Source organism: Trachurus trachurus, assembly GCF_905171665.1.
Source record: "Trachurus trachurus genome assembly, chromosome: 10".
NCBI lineage: Eukaryota > Metazoa > Chordata > Actinopteri > Carangiformes > Carangidae > Trachurus > Trachurus trachurus.
The window spans coordinates 26359795-26379120 of NC_139894.1; the positions used below are offsets into that span (position 1 = coordinate 26359795).

At 40.9% G+C, this 19326-nt stretch overlaps 2 protein-coding genes across 5 annotated transcripts in view; both read left to right on the plus strand.

The window, feature by feature from the left end:
* The first annotated feature begins 154 nt into the window (after positions 1-154).
* Positions 155-5071, plus strand: sybl1 (synaptobrevin-like 1). Of its 2 annotated transcripts, none has more exons than XM_083980518.1 (8): positions 155-279; positions 690-867; positions 1702-1759; positions 2042-2179; positions 2343-2433; positions 2730-2797; positions 2880-2972; positions 4082-5071. In XM_083980518.1, exons 2-8 carry the CDS (start codon positions 722-724, stop codon positions 4145-4147), a joined length of 660 nt encoding a protein of 219 aa, XP_083836644.1. In that variant the 5' UTR covers positions 155-279; positions 690-721; the 3' UTR covers positions 4148-5071. The 2 variants fall into 2 exon arrangements, with proteins under 2 accessions (XP_083836644.1, XP_083836643.1); XM_083980517.1 differs by having other exon boundaries at positions 158-279; positions 693-867; positions 4082-5070.
* Positions 5072-5304: 233 nt separating this feature from the next.
* mtus1a (microtubule associated tumor suppressor 1a) overlaps positions 5305-19326 on the plus strand; it is a 28476-nt gene continuing 14454 nt past the window's right edge. Inside the window, exons 1-6 of one of the 3 annotated variants that reach the window (XM_083980797.1) lie at positions 5305-5441; positions 9613-11755; positions 11906-12140; positions 13657-13890; positions 15181-15282; positions 15801-15920. In XM_083980797.1, coding sequence (XP_083836923.1) covers positions 9716-11755; positions 11906-12140; positions 13657-13890; positions 15181-15282; positions 15801-15920 — 2731 coding nt within the window. In that variant the 5' untranslated portion in view covers positions 5305-5441; positions 9613-9715. Of the gene's footprint in view, positions 5442-7433; positions 7992-9612; positions 11756-11905; positions 12141-13656; positions 13891-15180; positions 15283-15800; positions 15921-16703; positions 17304-19326 lie in introns of those variants that run through there. The other 2 variants (XM_083980796.1, XM_083980798.1) reach the window with 2 other exon arrangements.

A 19326-nucleotide genomic window follows, 5' to 3' on the forward strand; every position in this document is an offset into this window, starting at 1 on the left:
TGCCGGCTTGACGTAACGTAGTATGAAAACATGTGACGAGACAGGAAGTTGAGAATTGTATTTCAAAGGCGAGATGATACAATTGACCACGAAGGGTAAGGGCTGTAGTAAAAACTACATTACCCTAAATAACAGTGCGTCAGTTTCCGGTCTTGAGGTCTGGGTGATTTGCAAAGAAGTCAGTCGGAAGGGATTTGCTAGCTTGCTAGCAGCAGAAACGTCTTTAGATGTTGAAATTTGCGTTAAATGAGCCACTTTGATCATCGCTAACACAACAAGGTATTTGTTTTGTAATTGTATGATAATGTTAAATACGTTAGCTCCGTAGCTATAAATATGTATTGTTTCTGCGTTAAACCTCCATCTACCGAGTGCCGTTATGTACCTTAGTAAACAACATAATAGCTTGCTAGCTTGTTGTTTGCAAGCCACCTTTATTCTGCTTTCCCTTTCTCGTGACAGTCAGGGCATATAGCTACAATGGGCTTAAGGGATAAAAGCAGTCGGATATCTCGTAGTCACTCGCACATACTAACATAATCACTTTCGTTTCACTTCCACCTATTACAACTTCATCAATTTTTTCACCAGAGTCAGTTTTAGTGAGTCAATCCTCTCTTTCCTCAGCCCATCCTTCTGGCCTCTGGCCCACCAGTAGCACCTCTCTACTATTGTTTTTGTGTTGTCAGCAGGTTTTTGAGGTGAAATCCCAGCTGTTGCCATGGCAATCCTTTTTGCTGTGGTGGCTCGAGGAACCACCATCCTGGCCAAACATGCATGGTGTGGTGGGAACTTCCTGGAAGTGACTGAACAGATCTTAGCCAAAATCCCCTCCGAGAATAACAAATTGACTTACAGCCACGGCAGGTAACGTACGACTAACATACTGAACACACATTCACACAGTCGTAGACATTGCACAGCAGCCCATACTATATGCTGTGACTACTGTTGACTTGAAAATGTTACTGTGCTGTACAAGTACTGGTAGGATCCTCTATGTTTGTGCAGCTTTACCAAGAGCAGAGCAGAGCAGTGCAGAACCACAGGAAATCAGACTTATTCAAAGTGTAGAAAAGCTGAGGGCAGATCCTAGTTATGGTTTTCCCAGGAAAGTGAATACATTCATTGTCAACAATTGTCAATATGCACTCATAAAACAGTCAAGACTGTGCATCAAGCTCAGGAGTTTTATTGGTTGTGTGATTATTTCCAATAGGTGTTAATATAATACAGTCCCACAATACTATTGTACTCCAGTGTAATGCACATTTGGGTCCATTGGTTTTGTGGAAAAGGAAATATTTGTAATAACATTAAGGTGTGTGAAATCAGAAAAAGTGGAAAGTGACGTGTTATTACAGTGAACGTAAATATGAGCACCTCAGTGGTAACCAGTCACTAAAATCAGAAATGAGACTTTATGGACATTGAACCACAGGAAATCATTATCTAAAGTAATAACGTGTCACCACATGCTACAATACTGTGTGACCTCATTTAACTGTTTTTCCAGTGAACAGGATAAAGATGAATATCAGTGTCATTTAGTTTTAGAGCCCATTTATTACTGTTTACTCTCCAGTTAAGGCTTCCCGAGTCATTTTGCAGAGCATTTCAATCATTTAAAATTCCACTGTGGGCTCACAACTGTACATACAATATATAGTATTAACAGATTTTCTCTTTTTTCTTCCATAGCTATCTCTTTCATTACATCTGCCATGACAGAATCATATACCTGTGCATCACCGATGATGTAAGTATATAATACGCCAGTCTCCCTTGAGATTGTGTTGTTGTACAAAATGGGACAGGAAGGCACCACTTTGTTCAAAACTGGAGATCTTTATATGAATAACTTAGAAGAAGTTAATTTAAGCCCTCAAACACTTGAGAAATGGAAAAATAGTACCAACAAAAGCAGATTTTGTGCTACCTGAACCTGCGGGTGGTGTGATGGAAGCGTACAGTACAGTTAGTAGACTATGTCTTTGAATTGGTGTGTACTTATCATGTGTTTAAATCATGTGTGCCCAAGGACTTTGAGAGGTCACGTGCATTCAGCTTCCTCAGTGAAGTCAAGAAGCGTTTCCAAACAACATATGGGTCTCGTGCTCAAACAGCCCTGCCATACGCCATGAACAGTGAGTTCTCCTCAACACTGGCAGCTCAGATGGTGAGTGTGACTGAGCATACTGAGCAACATTTTGTTGTCAGGGTTCTTGTGACTGCTTTCTACTTCTCTAGTCTATAAATAACCTAACACAGTCATAGAGTTAGCGTTAAATTCACTCAGATTTTATTTCCCTCATTTCCCCTATCTTTATTTCTCTTTTTAGAAACACCACTCAGACCCACGTGGATCAGATCGTATCGCTGAGAGTCAGATGCAAGTGGATGACCTGAAGGGCATTATGGTCCGCAACATAGGTCAGCTTCTCATGAGTATTGTAATAATTTGACTGAATCTGAGTAATTACCATTATTTTGCTCTTAATTGCTGAATGGGGCGATGGCATCAGTGACCTCTGTGTTAACTATTACTGTTGTTATTGTCATTGTTATTATTATTAGTAGTAGAATTAGTACGAAGGTAGTACTAAAACGTTCGTCAAAAACTGTAGGGTTAGTGTGTCAAATTCAACACACAAATAGATGTGAATTTCATCACAAAGGACCTTTTGTGTATCCTAAGTCAACTTTGGCTCCTTTTCTGTGTCTTGCAGACTTGGTAGCTCAGAGAGGAGAGAAGCTGGAGTTGCTGATTGACAAGACAGAAAATCTGGTTGATTCAGTAAGTTTAAAGGCCAGTGATTTTGCCTTGTTTAGTAGATTACATTTTGCATTGATGTTTTTTTCTCTCCACCCCCTTCTAGTCAGTTACATTTAAGACCACGAGTCGTAACCTTGCACGAGCCATGTGTATGAAGAACCTCAAGCTGACTGTTGTCATTGTGCTGGTGTGCCTGGTGAGTCCAGACAGACATGATATTTGGTAAAATAGTTATAAGCGAAGACAGTTTAATTGTTTTTCAAACATGATGGACTATTAGCAAAAGTAATACTTTTGCTCTGTCAGTGCTGAGAAAATAAGCTTAAAGGGATAGTTCACCCTAGAATGATATTTCGCTCATTATCTACTCACCCTCATGTTGACTAAGGGCTGGAAGAATTATCAGAGTCCACCGTCCCTTCTCTGAGTTACAGGGGGTCTCGGCGTAGCAGTGAATTTCAATGCAACGGTTGCAAAGGGACACCGGAGCTCTTCGTAAAAAAACACACACAAAAAAACATCCAAATACCTCCATGATGCTCGTATGTAATGTCCGTCTTGTGCTGAAGCCCCAAATTGCTTAATTGTCCCGAAAAAAAATTAAATAAGTCTATATTTTAAGCTTGTTTGTAGCGGAAGCTTCTCGTCTTCTTCTTCTTCTCCTCTTCCTGGTCCGTCCAAATATCGCGTGATTTGCGCCGACGTCAGTGCGGTTACTGCGAATCACGCGATATTTGGACGGACCAGGAAGAGGAGAAGAAGAAGAAGACGAGAAGCTTCCGCTACAAACAAGCTTAAAATATAGACTTATTTAATTTTTTTCGGGACAATTACGCAATTTGGGGCTTCAGCACAAGACGGACATTACATACGAGCATCATGGAGGTATTTGGATGTTTTTTTGTGTGTGTTTTTTTACGAAGAGCTCCGGTGTCCCTTTGCAACCGTTGCATTGAAATTCACTGCTACGCCGAGACCCCCTGTAACTAAGAGAAGGGACGGTGGACTCTGATAATTCTTCCAGCCCTTAGTCAACATGAGGGTGAGTAGATAATGAGCGAAATATCATTCTAGGGTGAACTATCCCTTTAAGTTGAAATATTGCATTGTTTTTGTCTTTAACTGAAACAGTAGCTACGTAGTTACAATACTACTTATATTGTCAACAATATAGATAGATGAAAGTGACCTCATATTATTAACTGAGGGCTTGTCAGCACTGATCAACATTGGATGTAGGAATTCCCTGTTTTGCTCACTATATGATTAATCATACAGTGTGAACTGTCTCTGTGCTCTTTACAGGTGGTCCTTTACATTATTGTCTCCGCTGCCTGTGGAGGCCTCAAGTGGCCCAATTGTGTCAAATGAGAGGTGACAAGGGATAAAAGAGTGGGAGGTGAAAAGAAAGAGGATGAGGAGGAGAAGCGCCTGGTCAACTCTGCCTGCCAACGGACACAAAAGGAAACACTGCTTTCCTTGCTTTACCCCCTGTAGCTTCATGCCTAGAAGACATGTGCTCCTCCTCCTGCCTCTTTCCCCATCCCCTCTTTGATGGTGTGCACACTGACTTGCCTTCTGGACAGGGAGTCCCACCTCATACCTACACTAATGGACAGCAGCCATGTGGCCTAAAACTGATGTGGAACAATAATCTTGTCTTATTCTAGTCTGGTACATTCATCTTGTCTCATGCACTTAGTGGCCTGATGTATCAGTCTGTGATACTGTCCTGCATCTATTTAAATAATTAATCCATTCAGACTGATACCAGAATGAACCACAAAGTAAGCAAATATTACTGTGTTATTTTCCTGATTTCCTTCATGTAAACAGAGATATATTGGACCTGCATTTATTTACAGTATATTGCAGATCCATCAAGAGTCTGGTCCTTTTGACAAAACTGATGCAGTATACAGAGTTTCAGATTTACATCACATTTTATCACCAAGCACAGTAGTATGTTCTTAAAACAATGTTGTAAAATACCAGATTATGAACATAAAAATAAATATTGTATATTTGATTGATATTACTAATACAAAAGACATAATGGACCTTTTAAGACGAGCCTGATTTTTGAGAAAAACAATTTCTCTTTCCCACCCCTGAACTTGATAGGAGGCTTAATTTGCCCTTTACCTTTGCTAGGATATTCAGTGTGCCCATATGTTCTTTCTGTTAACACAATGCACTTTTTACATTGTACATAGGTTTGCTTCCTGATATCATATGGATGATAACCATGTAATTATTTAATTATTGTACATTCAGATTTGAAATAATAAACTGATGGTATCAAGTGGTTGGAAAACTAGACACATGTATTTAATCTCTGCTGCTTATGAGCTCAAGAGCTGAACTGTCTGATAAATGTGATGAATAGTCCTAATCAGTTGATGAAATGATGTTATTCATAATGGTATCTGTAAGTAAACTCCAGCTCATTGCGATGTGTCAAAGTTCAAGCAAATATTTGTTAATGGCTCGTGCGGGACAATGTGAACTTAACAGAAGGACCAGCTGTTTGAATGGCACACGACTGAAACCAGTTTGTTGAGAAAGGCCCGAAGAGGTGAAACAAACAGGTGAAAGTAATTGCTCATTAGGACAGTGCTGGCGGCGCGCGCGCTCCCGTCTGGTCTGCTCGCTCCCGAGACAGGTAAAGTTTGATTTCCAACTGCACCGTTATTGTTACGTTTACACGTTTAACACTAAAGTACGTTGGGTAGCTGGTAAGGAAGTTTACTGTTTCTACCCACACACTATTTGCCCAATTTATGTGTATATTTGAGGTACCAAATTTAACACCCCTGTCAACACAAATTAATGGTCTTTGGTCTCGTTTCTGAGCTAAGTTAATTAGCTAACAAGCTAATTTACCGTAACTGCCTTTTTCTTTCTTTTTTTAATCCTTGGCTGGCCTCCATTGACGTTTTTATACTTTGTGAAATTCAAATAAAGTTAGTGTTAGTGCGCTGAATTACTAGCTATTCACAACGAACTATGGCTAAATTACAATGCTTTTGATATTAATAATCTTGTTCCCTAATCTGTTCTAGTGTCCCCCTTGTGTTGTGTTGTCCACCGTGTCCATTTATGGACGTTAGCGTGTTTTCTTTGCTATTTGTAGCTGTATCCTATGTTTACTCCAGGTCTAATTATAGACCTAACTGGGTTGGAAGAGGCCTCACACACTGGTATTATCTATCAGCTCCTGGACAGGGCTCTTTATGTTGATTAAGTGCATGCATAAATTATCTGATCACACGTCTGACATACCTCTGTTTTTCGCTAGATGGCACAGGACCACCGCGAGCTTTTTTTTCCGGTTGCTTTGTAGATCAGACTGACTAATTTCTGACTATTGAAGGACTTGGCCTTATCAATCTTCAAAACAGGCTCATTGGTGTAGCTGTACAGAGGACAGCCTTGTCCCGTGGTATGCTGGCTGAAATCCCCCAGTTTGACCTGCTGCCCTTCTACAGTGTGGGGCAACTCTGTGCTGGGGCTTTTGTCCCCGCTGCTCATAACTGCCCACCATGTGATATTATAAGTTCAGTCAGCCATGCAAAGGCGAGCAAAGGCCATTCAAGGCTGTCTACATGGTGCCTGGGGGGCTTCAGAAGTAGTTCTGTTGTACTGATGCTCTCAGTCTGACATTTGAGTTGTATAATGCAATTTGAAGGCTGGAAGTTGCATTGGATAGAGAAAAACAGAGCGGTACCTTGTGAGATCCTGGATGAAAATGTTGCATAATTTGTTGACAGTTAGAGCCAGCTTCAAAATAATCCCATTTCATTGTTTGACAGGGCAGAAGGGCTCTTAACTCGCAAACCGCATGGTCCAGTACACAGCTTGAATCTTGACCTGGAGAGTTTAATAGTTGCTGTTTTCTAAATTCTGCTGAAAATGCACTTATGCAGTTGGGTGCTGCTATGGGTATCTGGGAATGCCCTCAAATGGAAATGTTGTTGTATGATATACAATGACAGTAAAACATCTTAATCTTAATCGTATCCTCTGCATTTGTGATGTTGCAATGCCTACTTATCAACCAGTTGGTAAATTAATGATTTTACAAGACATGAGAGTTATTTTTAGATCTCCCTTAGAACGTTGATTTACATCTTGCCTCTTGTCAAGATTAGACTAGTAGTTCCCAGGGTCAGGACCTTTGTATAGATTAAGCAGAAATAGCGTGGGTCTTAGGTGGTCTTAGACTGTGGTGGTGTCACACCACTGCTGCAGTGCCAGGGTCAACTGTCAGGCTGTTGGTGTAAAACATTAGGGCATGTCATCCGAGTGCCATTGTCAGGGAAGGACTTATTAGACAGATTAGATATATTTTGCTTGTTGTTGTTGTTGTTGTTGTTGTTGCTGTTGCAGTTGCAGTTGCTGTTGTTGATTTCTACAGTGTAGAAGTGTCATAGTGCATTGGTGTCCTATACCTAGGCATCTCCACATTCTTTTCTCCTTTTCACTCACCCCTTACTAAAAAGCTGCCTGATCCATTCACTCATAAAAGAGGGGACTTTGGCTGCTTAGCAACAATGAATGCCAACTCAGCCTTGTAGGCCATGGCCACTCCCCCTGCACTGGGCTCGGCATGGATAAGGTAACATGCTTTCTTCCTTGCTTGCTCCCACTGTAAACTTGGGGGTGGAACTCTATACTGAGGACAGTCTCTAGCTGGATGTTGACATGCCTGCAGTGGGGGCGCAGTGTGCAGCAAAGTCACTGTTGGTGTGTGACACGAGGACTCGCAGGAGAGGGTGTTGATCCACTGCTGCAGTAGGCCCACTGGACTTGGTCATGTTACCGCAGGGAGGAGAGGGAAAAGCTGAATCTAATGCCCACACTGAGGGCTCACTCAGGCTGTGATGTTACTGATGCACGGCTGACTCTGAACACGAGGAGGAAGGAGTGGTGGGACTGGGGCTGTTGGTGTCTGGCTGAAGCAGACTCGCATACCACTAGCCACTTAGTTGGCTGGATTTAGGGCTTTGGAAGGAAAGCAGTAATGAGATTGTCTCTGAGAGAGTAAAATGAGCTGGGTGAACCTGCAAAAACCAAATGATCTCTGACGTGATACAGGCAGCACTGCTGACTGTGGAGGTGTTTTCTTTCTCACGGCCATTACTGAATGGAGAGAATGAGTGGATATATTAAGTCAGTCCTTACAATGTTCATCGCATTTATTCAGTGAAAGGTAAGTGTTGTAGACCTGTTTAAAATTGTATATTTTTCCTTCAGGGTGTCATTGTGTTTTTTTAACCTGGTGTCTTGTAGTTTTAGTCTTGCCGTTATTTTCCCATAAACAATGACAAGTCAAGGTTTGTCTCAGGTGCAGTTCTTTACATAACACAACTTGTCCAGTCACTTTTTAACCAGTAAAATCACCCCCTGCATGTTATTTTATGTGTGATGTAAGAGACTGCAGTGGCCAGAAAGTGACTGTTCTTGCCAAGGTTCAATGTGCAGAGTTGTTTGCCAAGACTTTGATTGTAGGATTGTAATGTACAGCAAGGCGTGTAGTTTCTCACCCTGTTAAACAAATACTGTTCATCCAAATTTGGACTTTTGGCCATGCTGATAAAAGCACAGGTGCTTTGATATGTCTTATTAGCACTACTGTCGGAAGTACCATAGATTGAAATTTTAATATCTGGTAATTACAGGTGGCATATTTATTTGAAATGTCATTCTCACAAAGTTGTCAGACATTGTAAAAAAGAGAGTAGTAGTCAGAAGATATTACACCTGCAGATTAATTTACGTATGCTGTGGATGAGATTTTTATAGACTGATAAAGATACAGTCCCGTACATTGCTCTTTAGTTTAACATAATTGTGTTCATCCAATTAGAGTGTGCGTATCAGGAGGTGAGGCTAAACTGTCCAGCCATTCAGGTAGAGTCATGTTTCCCCTCTATTCATGGAGAAAGGAACGTTTTATTTTGACACAGTTTGATTTGGTCATTCATATACTTTTTTTTTTTATGCATCTTGTGATGCGTGTCTTGTCAAAGTCATCACCTTAACAATCCATTCATTGCCTGCAGCAATGAAGATGTATAGTATGGGGATGTTTTGTTCACTTCACTTACAACCAGGGCAGATGGATTTTTCTGTTTGTTTATAATCTGTTCACCTGAAATTATACATTTCTAAATTCTAAATTGCACAAGGATAAGCCTATCTTGGGACCGAATACTGGAACATTTTCAGGCTCATGGTGACTTGATACCTTATTCTCTGGTGGTTCGACCACAATGGTGCTTTTGTTGTAGTAGTGACTGGCAAGCTTAGCAGTCCAGTCATTTTAGGTAAAACAACAGTACACAACAAAGCAGTTTAGGCTGCCATTTTCATATTGAACTACCACTGATCCATCCTTGAATTAAGCTTTTATTAAACCATGATTCAGCAGAGACAATAGTCCTACTCACTCAGCTTAAACACTACATACCATGTAACATAGAAGAAGGTAAAAGGAGTCACTATATTAAACAGCATTTTAAAGGGTACAGAGTGCAGATACTGTCCTAACATGGCAGAGTTTATGCAGATTCAAACATTACAACATATGCATGATCCTAATGAATTTTGTATTTTTGAAGTAAGTCATAAATAATTTGAGTATCCAGCTACTGTTACAATTGTCTTGCTGAAATGGTTTACCAGGTCCAACCTTAAGACTTTATATAATCCCAACAAAAACATTCAGGAATAAGCTTGTTTTTCGGGTTGGGGGTGTTCCCGTTAAATTTCTGTGAATTTACAAAGAGCAACATTGTTTGATAACTTGGACTGTTTCCTCTTTTTCACAGATATTCATGCCTGTTCATCAAATTTCATGGATTACATGGTTGGCAACCAAAGCTGAGGTCATTTCAAACTACAGAAGCAGACAAATCCTGTCAGTACATTGAAATGTCAAATAAGACATTCAACATGTCCATGGACCAAGTTGAGAGCACAGTTCCTTTGCCCAATAGAGGCATGCAGCTTAGCCTCTCCCCTGAAAGTCATTACAGCAACGTATCTGTGTCCCCGTCACCTGACTCCGATAGTAGTGTTTCCAACCTGAGTGACAGAGAAGCCAACAGCTCCCCTGACATCACCATGCTGGAGTGTAGCCTCAGTGAAGGATCCCCTGTGGATACTACACAACAGAGTGATGTGTTCTGTAGCATAAGCACAAACATGAACCAAACTTTTATTGCCGGTAACAGCAGCATGGAGTTTTGGAATAAAAACCTGAGTCTGATGAGCGACCAAGAAGCAGGATCAGAGATGTACATGACTTTTCTTAAGAACACAGAGGATGGACATAACACACGAGTGACATCTCCAGACTCTGCTGACAGGGAGAGCCACCTGGGTTCAGGTGAGACTTCCCGTAGAGAATCCACTGAAAATGACTGCTGCTCCCTCAGCTCTGGGGAAATGGTGGTAAGGAGCAACAGTTTTTGTCTGGAAGACCAGTCACTCTTACTAGTGTCTTCTCTGGAGGAGTCATCAATCTCTCCAGCTGCAGGCCATGCCACACTGTTTGCTGAATCTAACCTGCTATCAAACCCTCTACCGGATGTGTGCGAAAAATCAACAGAAAGAATCATGGAGGGAAAACTAGGTGATCCATGTCTCGGTGTGACTTTCATTCAGACAGACCAGTTGGAGCTTCCTAGTGAGGAAAATAATATGGCAACATTCAACTCCCCTTTGGCTTTGCCAGGTGAGAATGATGGAGGTCTTTTGATGACTTTTGTCTGTGAAACATCTTCTTCTGTAGATAGTGGAAAAGAGGCTCAGGTTGCTGGTGCGGAAGCAGAGCTTTTGGTCCATTTACCTGGAGCAATTACGCCAGAACAAGGGAGGACCTTTGTGGCCACTTTGTCAGCTATGCCAGACACTAACAAGACAATTCATACTTCAACTCCAGTGCAAAACATTGGGAACAAGATACCCAGCCTCCCCTCCCTTTCAGAGTCTCCCTGCACTGAAAATGCCAGGAGCCCAGGACCAGAACAGCACCTTGCTGTTCAACAGCAGCCAGTCCCTGTGACACCTAAACAACGTATGGTTTTAGGACTGCCGGCGTCAGCCAATAAAGTCAAGAAAATGGAAAATAAGAAGTCTCCCAAGTCAGACTTGAGAAACGTAATATCTAAAGTTGTGACAAGAACTTTGCATCAAATGGCAGCGCCAGGCTCTTCACCACAACATAAACGATCACAAGTTAATGTGACCAGCAAACGCACTGAGGCACAGAGAGTAGCAACTACTGGGATTAGTCCTTCTAAGATGAGGAGTAGCACTGCCGTTGTCTCTAACACCACTAAAGTGGTCAGTGATAACACTTTATACCAGAAACAAATGAATACTGGGACTGTCAACTTGGGCGTAACAGCAACTGGGGCATGTGGGCATACTGCTGTGGATGAACAGGGCAAGAGTAGAGCATCCAAACCCGACCACTACACAGCTGCCAATAAACATGCTTCAGCAGTCCAATGTAGTGTTGCCTGCCCTGAAAAAGCGCAGGCAACACCAAGCCAAGTAGCAGATGCCTCAGCACAGCATGCTGGCAACCAGACCTTCTGCTTCTCATCCTCAGAAAAATCCCCTGATGGAAATGGCCAAAGAGATCCCAAACAAGCTCCAAAGAAGGACATGTCAAACAAAATTGAGGTCAGGTCTGGCGCAGCTATTGGTCAGTACAAGCCTCCTGTCCTTAGGTCACGGCCTCGCTGCGCATCGGAGTGTTCAACTTCATCTCGGCCACCCAAGGAGAAGAGAGCTTTAAGAATCTCAAGTAGTTTCACCATTCCCAAAGCTGACGCCCACCTAGGCCAGACCACACCAGGAAATCCGAACTTCTCTTCCCAGCGTAGACAGGACAGACAAGCTGAGGCCACAAAGAAACCTGCTGAAATCTCTTCTAGAGTGATTAACAAGATCAGCCTAGTGGTGAGTGTGGACGACTAAGTAATTTATGACTTATTTTCGTTGTAATCGATATCAATATTTCATGCAATTGCTTCAATAACCCACATTGAATATTTGGATGAAAGGGATGCAACAGATATTTTGGAGTTTTCTTTCTTGCTTTCTTTGTAGGCAGAGTCCAGCAGATCAACAGTGGCAGGATCCTCATGTGATGAGAGCAAGAGCAGTTTTCGTGGACGACCATCTCCAAGACGATCAAGAGTAACACTACTTTCACAACCTCCAGCAGACAATCCCAGACCAGCCACTTTGTCAGCCAGGCTGAGGCTGGCAACTCTGGGCAGAGGTGAATGCAGGACTTCCAAAGCTGTAGGAACACCCCAGTCCAAGCAGAGGAGCTTCACAGGTAGCAATCATTATCATCGAGCAGTGTTAAGTGTGCTAGATTACACTTAAACCGAGCCTTTGAGCCTGTTTTTTTTTTATTCATCCGTTTCATAGAGAGGAAATTTGACCGTAAAATGTCAGTTAATAAACACAATCAAGTCACAATCAATATCCTCATATATTCTATGGCCTGCCCTTAACTAAGCAGTAAGCTAATGATTTCCTATTTCGTCTGTTGTGTAAACAAAGAGTTGTGTAATAGGTCTGTTTAACTCTGTGCATGGAAACCAGAACAGTAGAGAAGCTGACCTGGACTGCTCTTGAAGAGACATTTTAAAGCAGCACTAGGTTTTTTTGTGTGTTGTGGGGGTGTTTGCACTCTTGCTAGGACAGCATTATACTTAAAAGTAACAGCGGTGCTTGAAATTACAAATATGTTTGACCTATTCACTAGCTTGTGGCCTGCACATAACCAGGGTTAATAAAAATGAGAGGGAAAAAAATAACAAAATACATTTGCAAAGCTGTTTCACCAAGAAATGCTCTCAGCTACATGTTTGTTCTCAGTCACGCATGTCATGGTAGGCATTAAGTTCTAAAGTTTAGAGGCAACTGGACTTTCTTCAGTTCTTGAAGACGTTTTATCTTTCATCCGAAAGGCTGCTTTAGTTCAGACAACAGAGGATGCCAAACAAGTTCAGGTGCCTTCAATTTCAGCATTTCATGACTATTGTGAAGTAGAATAACTAAACAAGGTTGTAGTAATGCTGTCTCCCCATCAGAGGGTGACATTGAGCAGTTTCTGTAAGAGACTTACTGTTGTCCTGATGAGCTCAGCTATGTCCAGCAATGTTCCACAGGATCAGTGCTGGATACAGATGTCACCTCCGGTCTCTTGTCCAGGTCTTGGGAATAAACAGTCCACTCCCTCTGTCCTGCTGCTCTTCATAGTAAGAGGAGTACTAGGGGAAGGAGGGGGGGACTCTTCCTCTGATGGGAAGCCATCTGTACTAGTGGAAAAATCAGGGGAAGGAAAGGGAGGTTTTTAGCTCACCAGTAGTTTTGAAGATAGAGCAGAGGGTTTAAAACAAGCACCCTCAGCACAGTAAAAAGCAGGAACCTTCTTGTGGCTACACAGACATTTGACAGGGATAAATTAAGTTTGTGTAAACTGCAGCATTTTTGTTTATCAGATTTGACATGTTTGATGTTGTGAGTAAGATAGGTAAGTTTTGTATGATTTTGAAAATAGAAGGAAGAAGGTAAGGATTTTTATCAAGTTATATTTACGATATTTTCCATGCTTTTTAATATACCGTAATGTACTTTTGGCTTCACAAAGTACCTTTTAGTAATTTTGATCAAGTTTTTAAAATATCCATTGCTAAACATTCATTAGCCAGAAAGCAAAGGTGATTTGTTTGAAGTAGTTTTGAACAATATGCCACCATGCTCAGTTTGTGCACTTGCTCTTTATAAAGAGTGCCATGCTGCTGCTGACCTCTGATGCTTATCTGTGCTCCATTGCATCCCAGGCAGTCAGAGAGCACAGGCTACAGGAGACCCAGCCCTTGGAACGGCCTCAACATCAAGTGTTAAGCCCCAGTTAAACGGATCCCGACCTCCTCAGACTCCTGTTCGCTCATCTCTTAAAGGCCCTCCCGCTATTCCTGCTGTAAGACTACCACGCAAGCCCTCAGTGCCATCCAGGAGCCTCACTGAGGCCGCTGCTCACAGTGAGCTCAGTGAAAGCAGTGCAAGTACACAAGGTGAGCCCAACAAGAATTGGCATCATTTTTAGCAGTGGGATGTGCCCAGCCGGCTGTTGTATAAGATCAGTTTGATGTCAAGTCAGGCCACTGTTTTCAGATGTGTCCTTAGAACACATCTGGACATGGAGGGGAGGGGCTGCTGTTTCACATGGTGACCCACTTCAGGGTTGATTGTAAATACTCCCTGAGGCAAATCTTGCTCTGATTTATTGCCTACACATCTGCTGATGTACAGGAGCTGCTCTGCATATTAAATCACACAATAACATTTCATTTCTTCACTGTATACTCTTAATGAATGGAGGTAAAACATCTTTCAAATCTTAATGAGTAAACTGAATAACAGACTTGTATCAATGAAACGCAAGCTGGTGTTCTGCACATATTTGAATATTTCTATGAATGTTGTGGAGGCATTTTCATTTCTGACTAATGTAAAACATGGAGCTAATAGAAAGCAAGCTCTTTTGCAACCAGCATCCTCAACAACATGCAGATCTGTGATTGGCTGAGAGGACCTGTTTTCCGAACTGGGGCCCCCCCTTGTGTGGTTGTCAAGACAACGAGCTCTATTCCACTCTAGTTCACACAGCATTGCCTAGAGGAGAGGGAGCAGACACTACAACTGATGTTGTCTGAGGTGGATAAAAGGAGCAGTCTGCATGTTTTCTTTTTTAAACCATAAACCAATGGCTGGTTACACAGGACTTCGAAGCTGCACTTGGACTGAATTTCCATCACATATTTTCAACACCTCCTCTTTGGTGGCACAGAGCAGAGCAGCATCCAACTGTGATCTTACCCTCATGACATGTCTGCTCATTGGATCCTATCGCTTTTGTATCATCCCTTTGTTAGCTGCATTTAATGGAGATAGAAAGCTTTGGAGAAGTAAGTAAGATTAGGAGTTAAATTATAACTGGGGTTTTCATGGTGACATGTTTGAACAAAACTATTCAGATATTCAGAATGTCTTTAAATCAGAGGACGTAAACTCTACTTGCTAAGATATTCACTCTTTTTTTTTAAACTCTATTTGGTATCTGTCTTTGGTAATTGGGAAATGATGGTCAGATTGACAGCACCTGGTGTTGATCTGATTTATTTATTTTTTCCCTTAATTTACACATTTAATCACATTTTAAAATAATTATTAAGTATAATAATAAGTATTTAAATAATTTGTTGCGCCAGAAGTTGTGTTTGTTAAAGTAAATTTTACCAGCTGAAAGACAGTTTCAGTGCGATTTGCAGCATTAACCCAGTTCCTCTCTTTATCCTCTCCAGATCCAACAGTTTCTGGAGGAACAGCACGAAAACCAACCCCATTCAAAGCTGTTGTCCTGAGAGCAAGGCTTATCTCAACACCTGGAAAAAGCACTGGACAAAGTAAACTCTCACACACACTTTTCAGACTTACTCCCCTTATCATTTCCTGGAGAAGATGGTGTATTTTTTTGTAATTTTAGAGTGAAGGCATCAAGCTTGGATTTTGATCAGATTTAAGTCTCCCTTTTTTTTAACTCTTATTTGCAGAGTAGGTATAATGAGACCACACTGTGTTTTGCATCTTTTATCAAATCCTCTCACAATGACAAGGAAATGGCCGTGTTAATTGATTGTTTGAAAATGTTAAAGCCCTCCCAAAACACTCAGCTACCAAAAAACGATTTACTTCTCTAATGATATGCTAACCTTTCTTGATAATCCCCGTTTGAGCTTGATTTAATCAAATCACTTCCATTACTGTCGGCCATTCTCACAGTATGTTTAATCAAACCTTCATGAATTAGTTCTGTCTTAAAAGCTGTCTCCGGTGCAGCAGTCTTGGTCAGTTGTTGTTCTCTGCATTATGGGTCAGATTAGGTCCCGACAGCTTTCTCACCTGGAACTTCTACTTGTAACAGCTTTGACCACGACATGCAAGCCTGATGCTTCCAACAGCAAAGGAGCTACAAATTCTACAGTCAGTCCTCTGAAAAGGACTGCTTCAGCAAGATTTGTTCGGCTCACCCCAAGCAGACCTGGTAAGAGTTTTGAATTACATCACATCCATTTGATATATTCCACATGCTATTTATTTAAATGAATGTGTCAATGTTCGCATGGCTTGTGGAAGTTATGGCTTGGCTTCAGAAGTGAGGAAACAAAATGGAAAAACAAAGGTTATTAAGTTATCTACAATGACATAAACAAGAAATAGAAGTGCTGGTTGAACCTCACATTTTTAAAGTCATCTTTCCATCTCCCCACTTCATCATTTTTAGTTTTCTCAATAGACATAAGTTTGATATGTAATGTTATTCAACAAATCTTAACCTATTCTGTTTTTCTACCTAAAATGAAATCTTCTAACCCTATCCCCCGTGGCAAAAAACACAGCACAAACTAAGTGCACTAACTGGACGTGACTTAAATAAGTACATCAATATTTTTATCATCTCCTGTTTTTTTCTCATCGAGAGAACAGAGAGGGAAATACCCAATGGATATTTTGCCCTTGTGTCTTTTATGCGCACAGTTCATCTATTTTTAGTAGAAACTATGAATTAACCATTTATTTCATTGTGCTCAGTGCTTTAATTATCTTTTAGTAAAACAGACATGTTTTGTATATGGTTTGCATATTGTATGTGTGTGCATTATTACACTATAGGCTTAACGTGTGCTCTCATTTTCATGGCCTAAGTAGTTCTGTGCTGCTCACACATACATAGATTAAATTCTCATTGGCTGCAGCTATTCTGTTTGCTCCTCCCATCCCTGTCTCTTCTCCCCCATCCCCCTCTGCTCCAATCCTAGCATCTTGGCTCTGCTACAGCACCGCCATCATCAGGCTTGGGATGCTGCTTTGCTCTGCTCTGAGAGATGCATGTGTTTGGTGAATAGTTGAAGCCTTGATTTGCCAAGAGGATTAAGGGTTTTTTATGTTTTTCCTGCCCCTATCAGATCTATCAGTCTGTGCCACAAACCACTGGCCAGCCCTAAACCGTCTGTGTGGATTCCAGCGTTCACAGCTGGGAATTAGATTTTTGAGTGGGGAGACCTGCCATGCCTTCACCTTTCTCAAGGCTTTCACATCGGAGTAACTCTTACCGCTTTTTATTGATTTATTTAATTTCTGCGCGCCCTTGTCGATGCTGCTCAGTGCTGACACCTGAGGCATGATGCACTGAGACACACCATGTCGTGCGATTCATAGCCAGCATCAAGCTCCTGTATTTGGGCATTGTTTTTTAAGTGACTATTAGCTGTCAGCTGTGACTGTGTCTTACTTGGATTTTGAGAGATGTTATGGTCTCCGAAGCTCTCCCTGTCAAACATCCACGTGCGTCTGACAGCAAAGGGTTTACTCCGAAATATTCAACTGCTGTCAGGATGCAAGAAGAACACTGTGGTTTTCCAAGCAGGTCTGTTGGTTATTTCTATGTTGAATATTCCTACTGACATTGTTATGGTTTTTGGGTCACTGCACTATATTTAAGTCAATTCTATCGACATTTACCTCTCAACTGGCCCTGAGCAGTTAGCTGTTACTGGAATCTATTTTTAGTATAGCTATTGCATTGGCGAAGCAGGAGGTTCATCTTTCATTTACCTTCATTAGTTCACTAAAATGTGTGACCCCTGACAGAAGTATTTTCAGAAACACACATCTTAAATTCAGTAATAAGTTTATTAAAAAAAAAAAAAGAAAACATTAGAATTTACTCCCTTATTATAGTCCTAATGACATTTTAGGGTGGCGTCCATCATTTTTGCGACCACCTTTTCATACAACGGTGTCAAAATGCATTTAGTTGCAGTTGTGCTCACTGGAACATCCAGTACTCTTGTTTCACCCTCAGATGGACCGAGGTTATTTTGGTTCTTGGTCTCTAGGTTGAACCATGGGAGCCTTGTTATGATTGCTTAACAGTATTGTGGGAACACAGTAGCTTCCTGTGGTCCCCATATTATTTAAAGCAATTTTGAAAAGTTGCAACCAAGCATGATAACTTAGATTTACAATCTTAAAGGGTTATCACTTGTGTTTAAGCAAACAATAGCATTATTGCTGCAGATACACTACATGCAAAAACACTGTTTTTTCATGCACTGATCAATTTTGAGATTTTCTGCCTTAACATGTATTCTTTCAGGAAAATCAAAATAAATGGTAGAAAGTCAGTAGATTTCTCCTAAATTCACCAAACTTTAACATGCTACTGTGACGTGACATGCTGTGCCTGTTGTCTGACCCATGTCATGTCAGGTATCATTATAAAGCTCTCTCTCTCCTGAACAATTATGTAGGCTCCAACAATTGTCATCTCCTCCGTATCCGCAACCAATCGTAAAAGTACAATTTACATTAACAATCTATGGAATTTCACGGTACAAGTCTTTAAAGGCCGTTTTCTCAAAATGAGTTTTTCCTCATACTTTGAGCCCAAAATCTCCACTTCAGCACCACCTACAGAAACCAAACCTTCCAGTTTTATTCCCGTCTATATTCCGAAGGTTTTTACGGAGGGGATTGTTGATATATCATTCAAAGCCTGATTTATACAACGTTTTATTCCTAAAAACATGGCGAAATTTTATTTTATTTTTAGGGCTGGTGACAGTATTTTCTCATTTACAGAGTGATAGAGATATCCAAAATCCCTCTGTAAAAACTTCTGACTCTAATATGTCAACAAAATAAAACAAGAATTTTGAAAGGGGCTTTTTGTTCAGATTTTGGTTTTGGAAATGTATGAAAATTAGTGCATATTTCATTAGATATTGCCTCATTTACATATTTAAATCTTGTAATACAAAAAATATTTGTTTTAATGTAAGTGATACATTTGGGAAGTTTCATGGTGATATCTGTTAGTTAAAACTTATACCCTATTCCCCTGTAGTGTCCCCCATAAAAATTGTAAAACAAAAAGTAGATATCGTTGTTGTTGTTGGGGTGTGTGTCACAATTTATTTGCACCGTGTCACACAAGCATTACTTTATTGTTCATTAAGTATCCAGTAAACACTACTATGAGAGCATTTGTCTTGTACTGTGTGAACCAAGCACTATAACAAATGCATGATTGTGAGTGCCCTCACAACCCATCATGCTTTGTGCTATGCAGTGACATCTCCTTATGGCAGCAGAGCACTATGCTGTGGAGTCACTGAATCACTTGGTATTTGATGTAAAAATGAATTTGAATCCGTACAAAATGATTCCTTAGGCCTTGGAAGAACAAAATAAAAAGGGAAGCATGTGTCATCCACTCTGCTCAGATACTTTGATAAAAATAGCTGCAGGTCTTATGTTGCCATGGAGCAGCAGTCAAATTGAGAGATGGCCTATGTGCTTACATGAATTAATTTGCCAAGTGCAGGTCTGTGCATTTATGGAAAACAAACGCCACATTTACATTTAAAAATGTTGGTAAAATATAA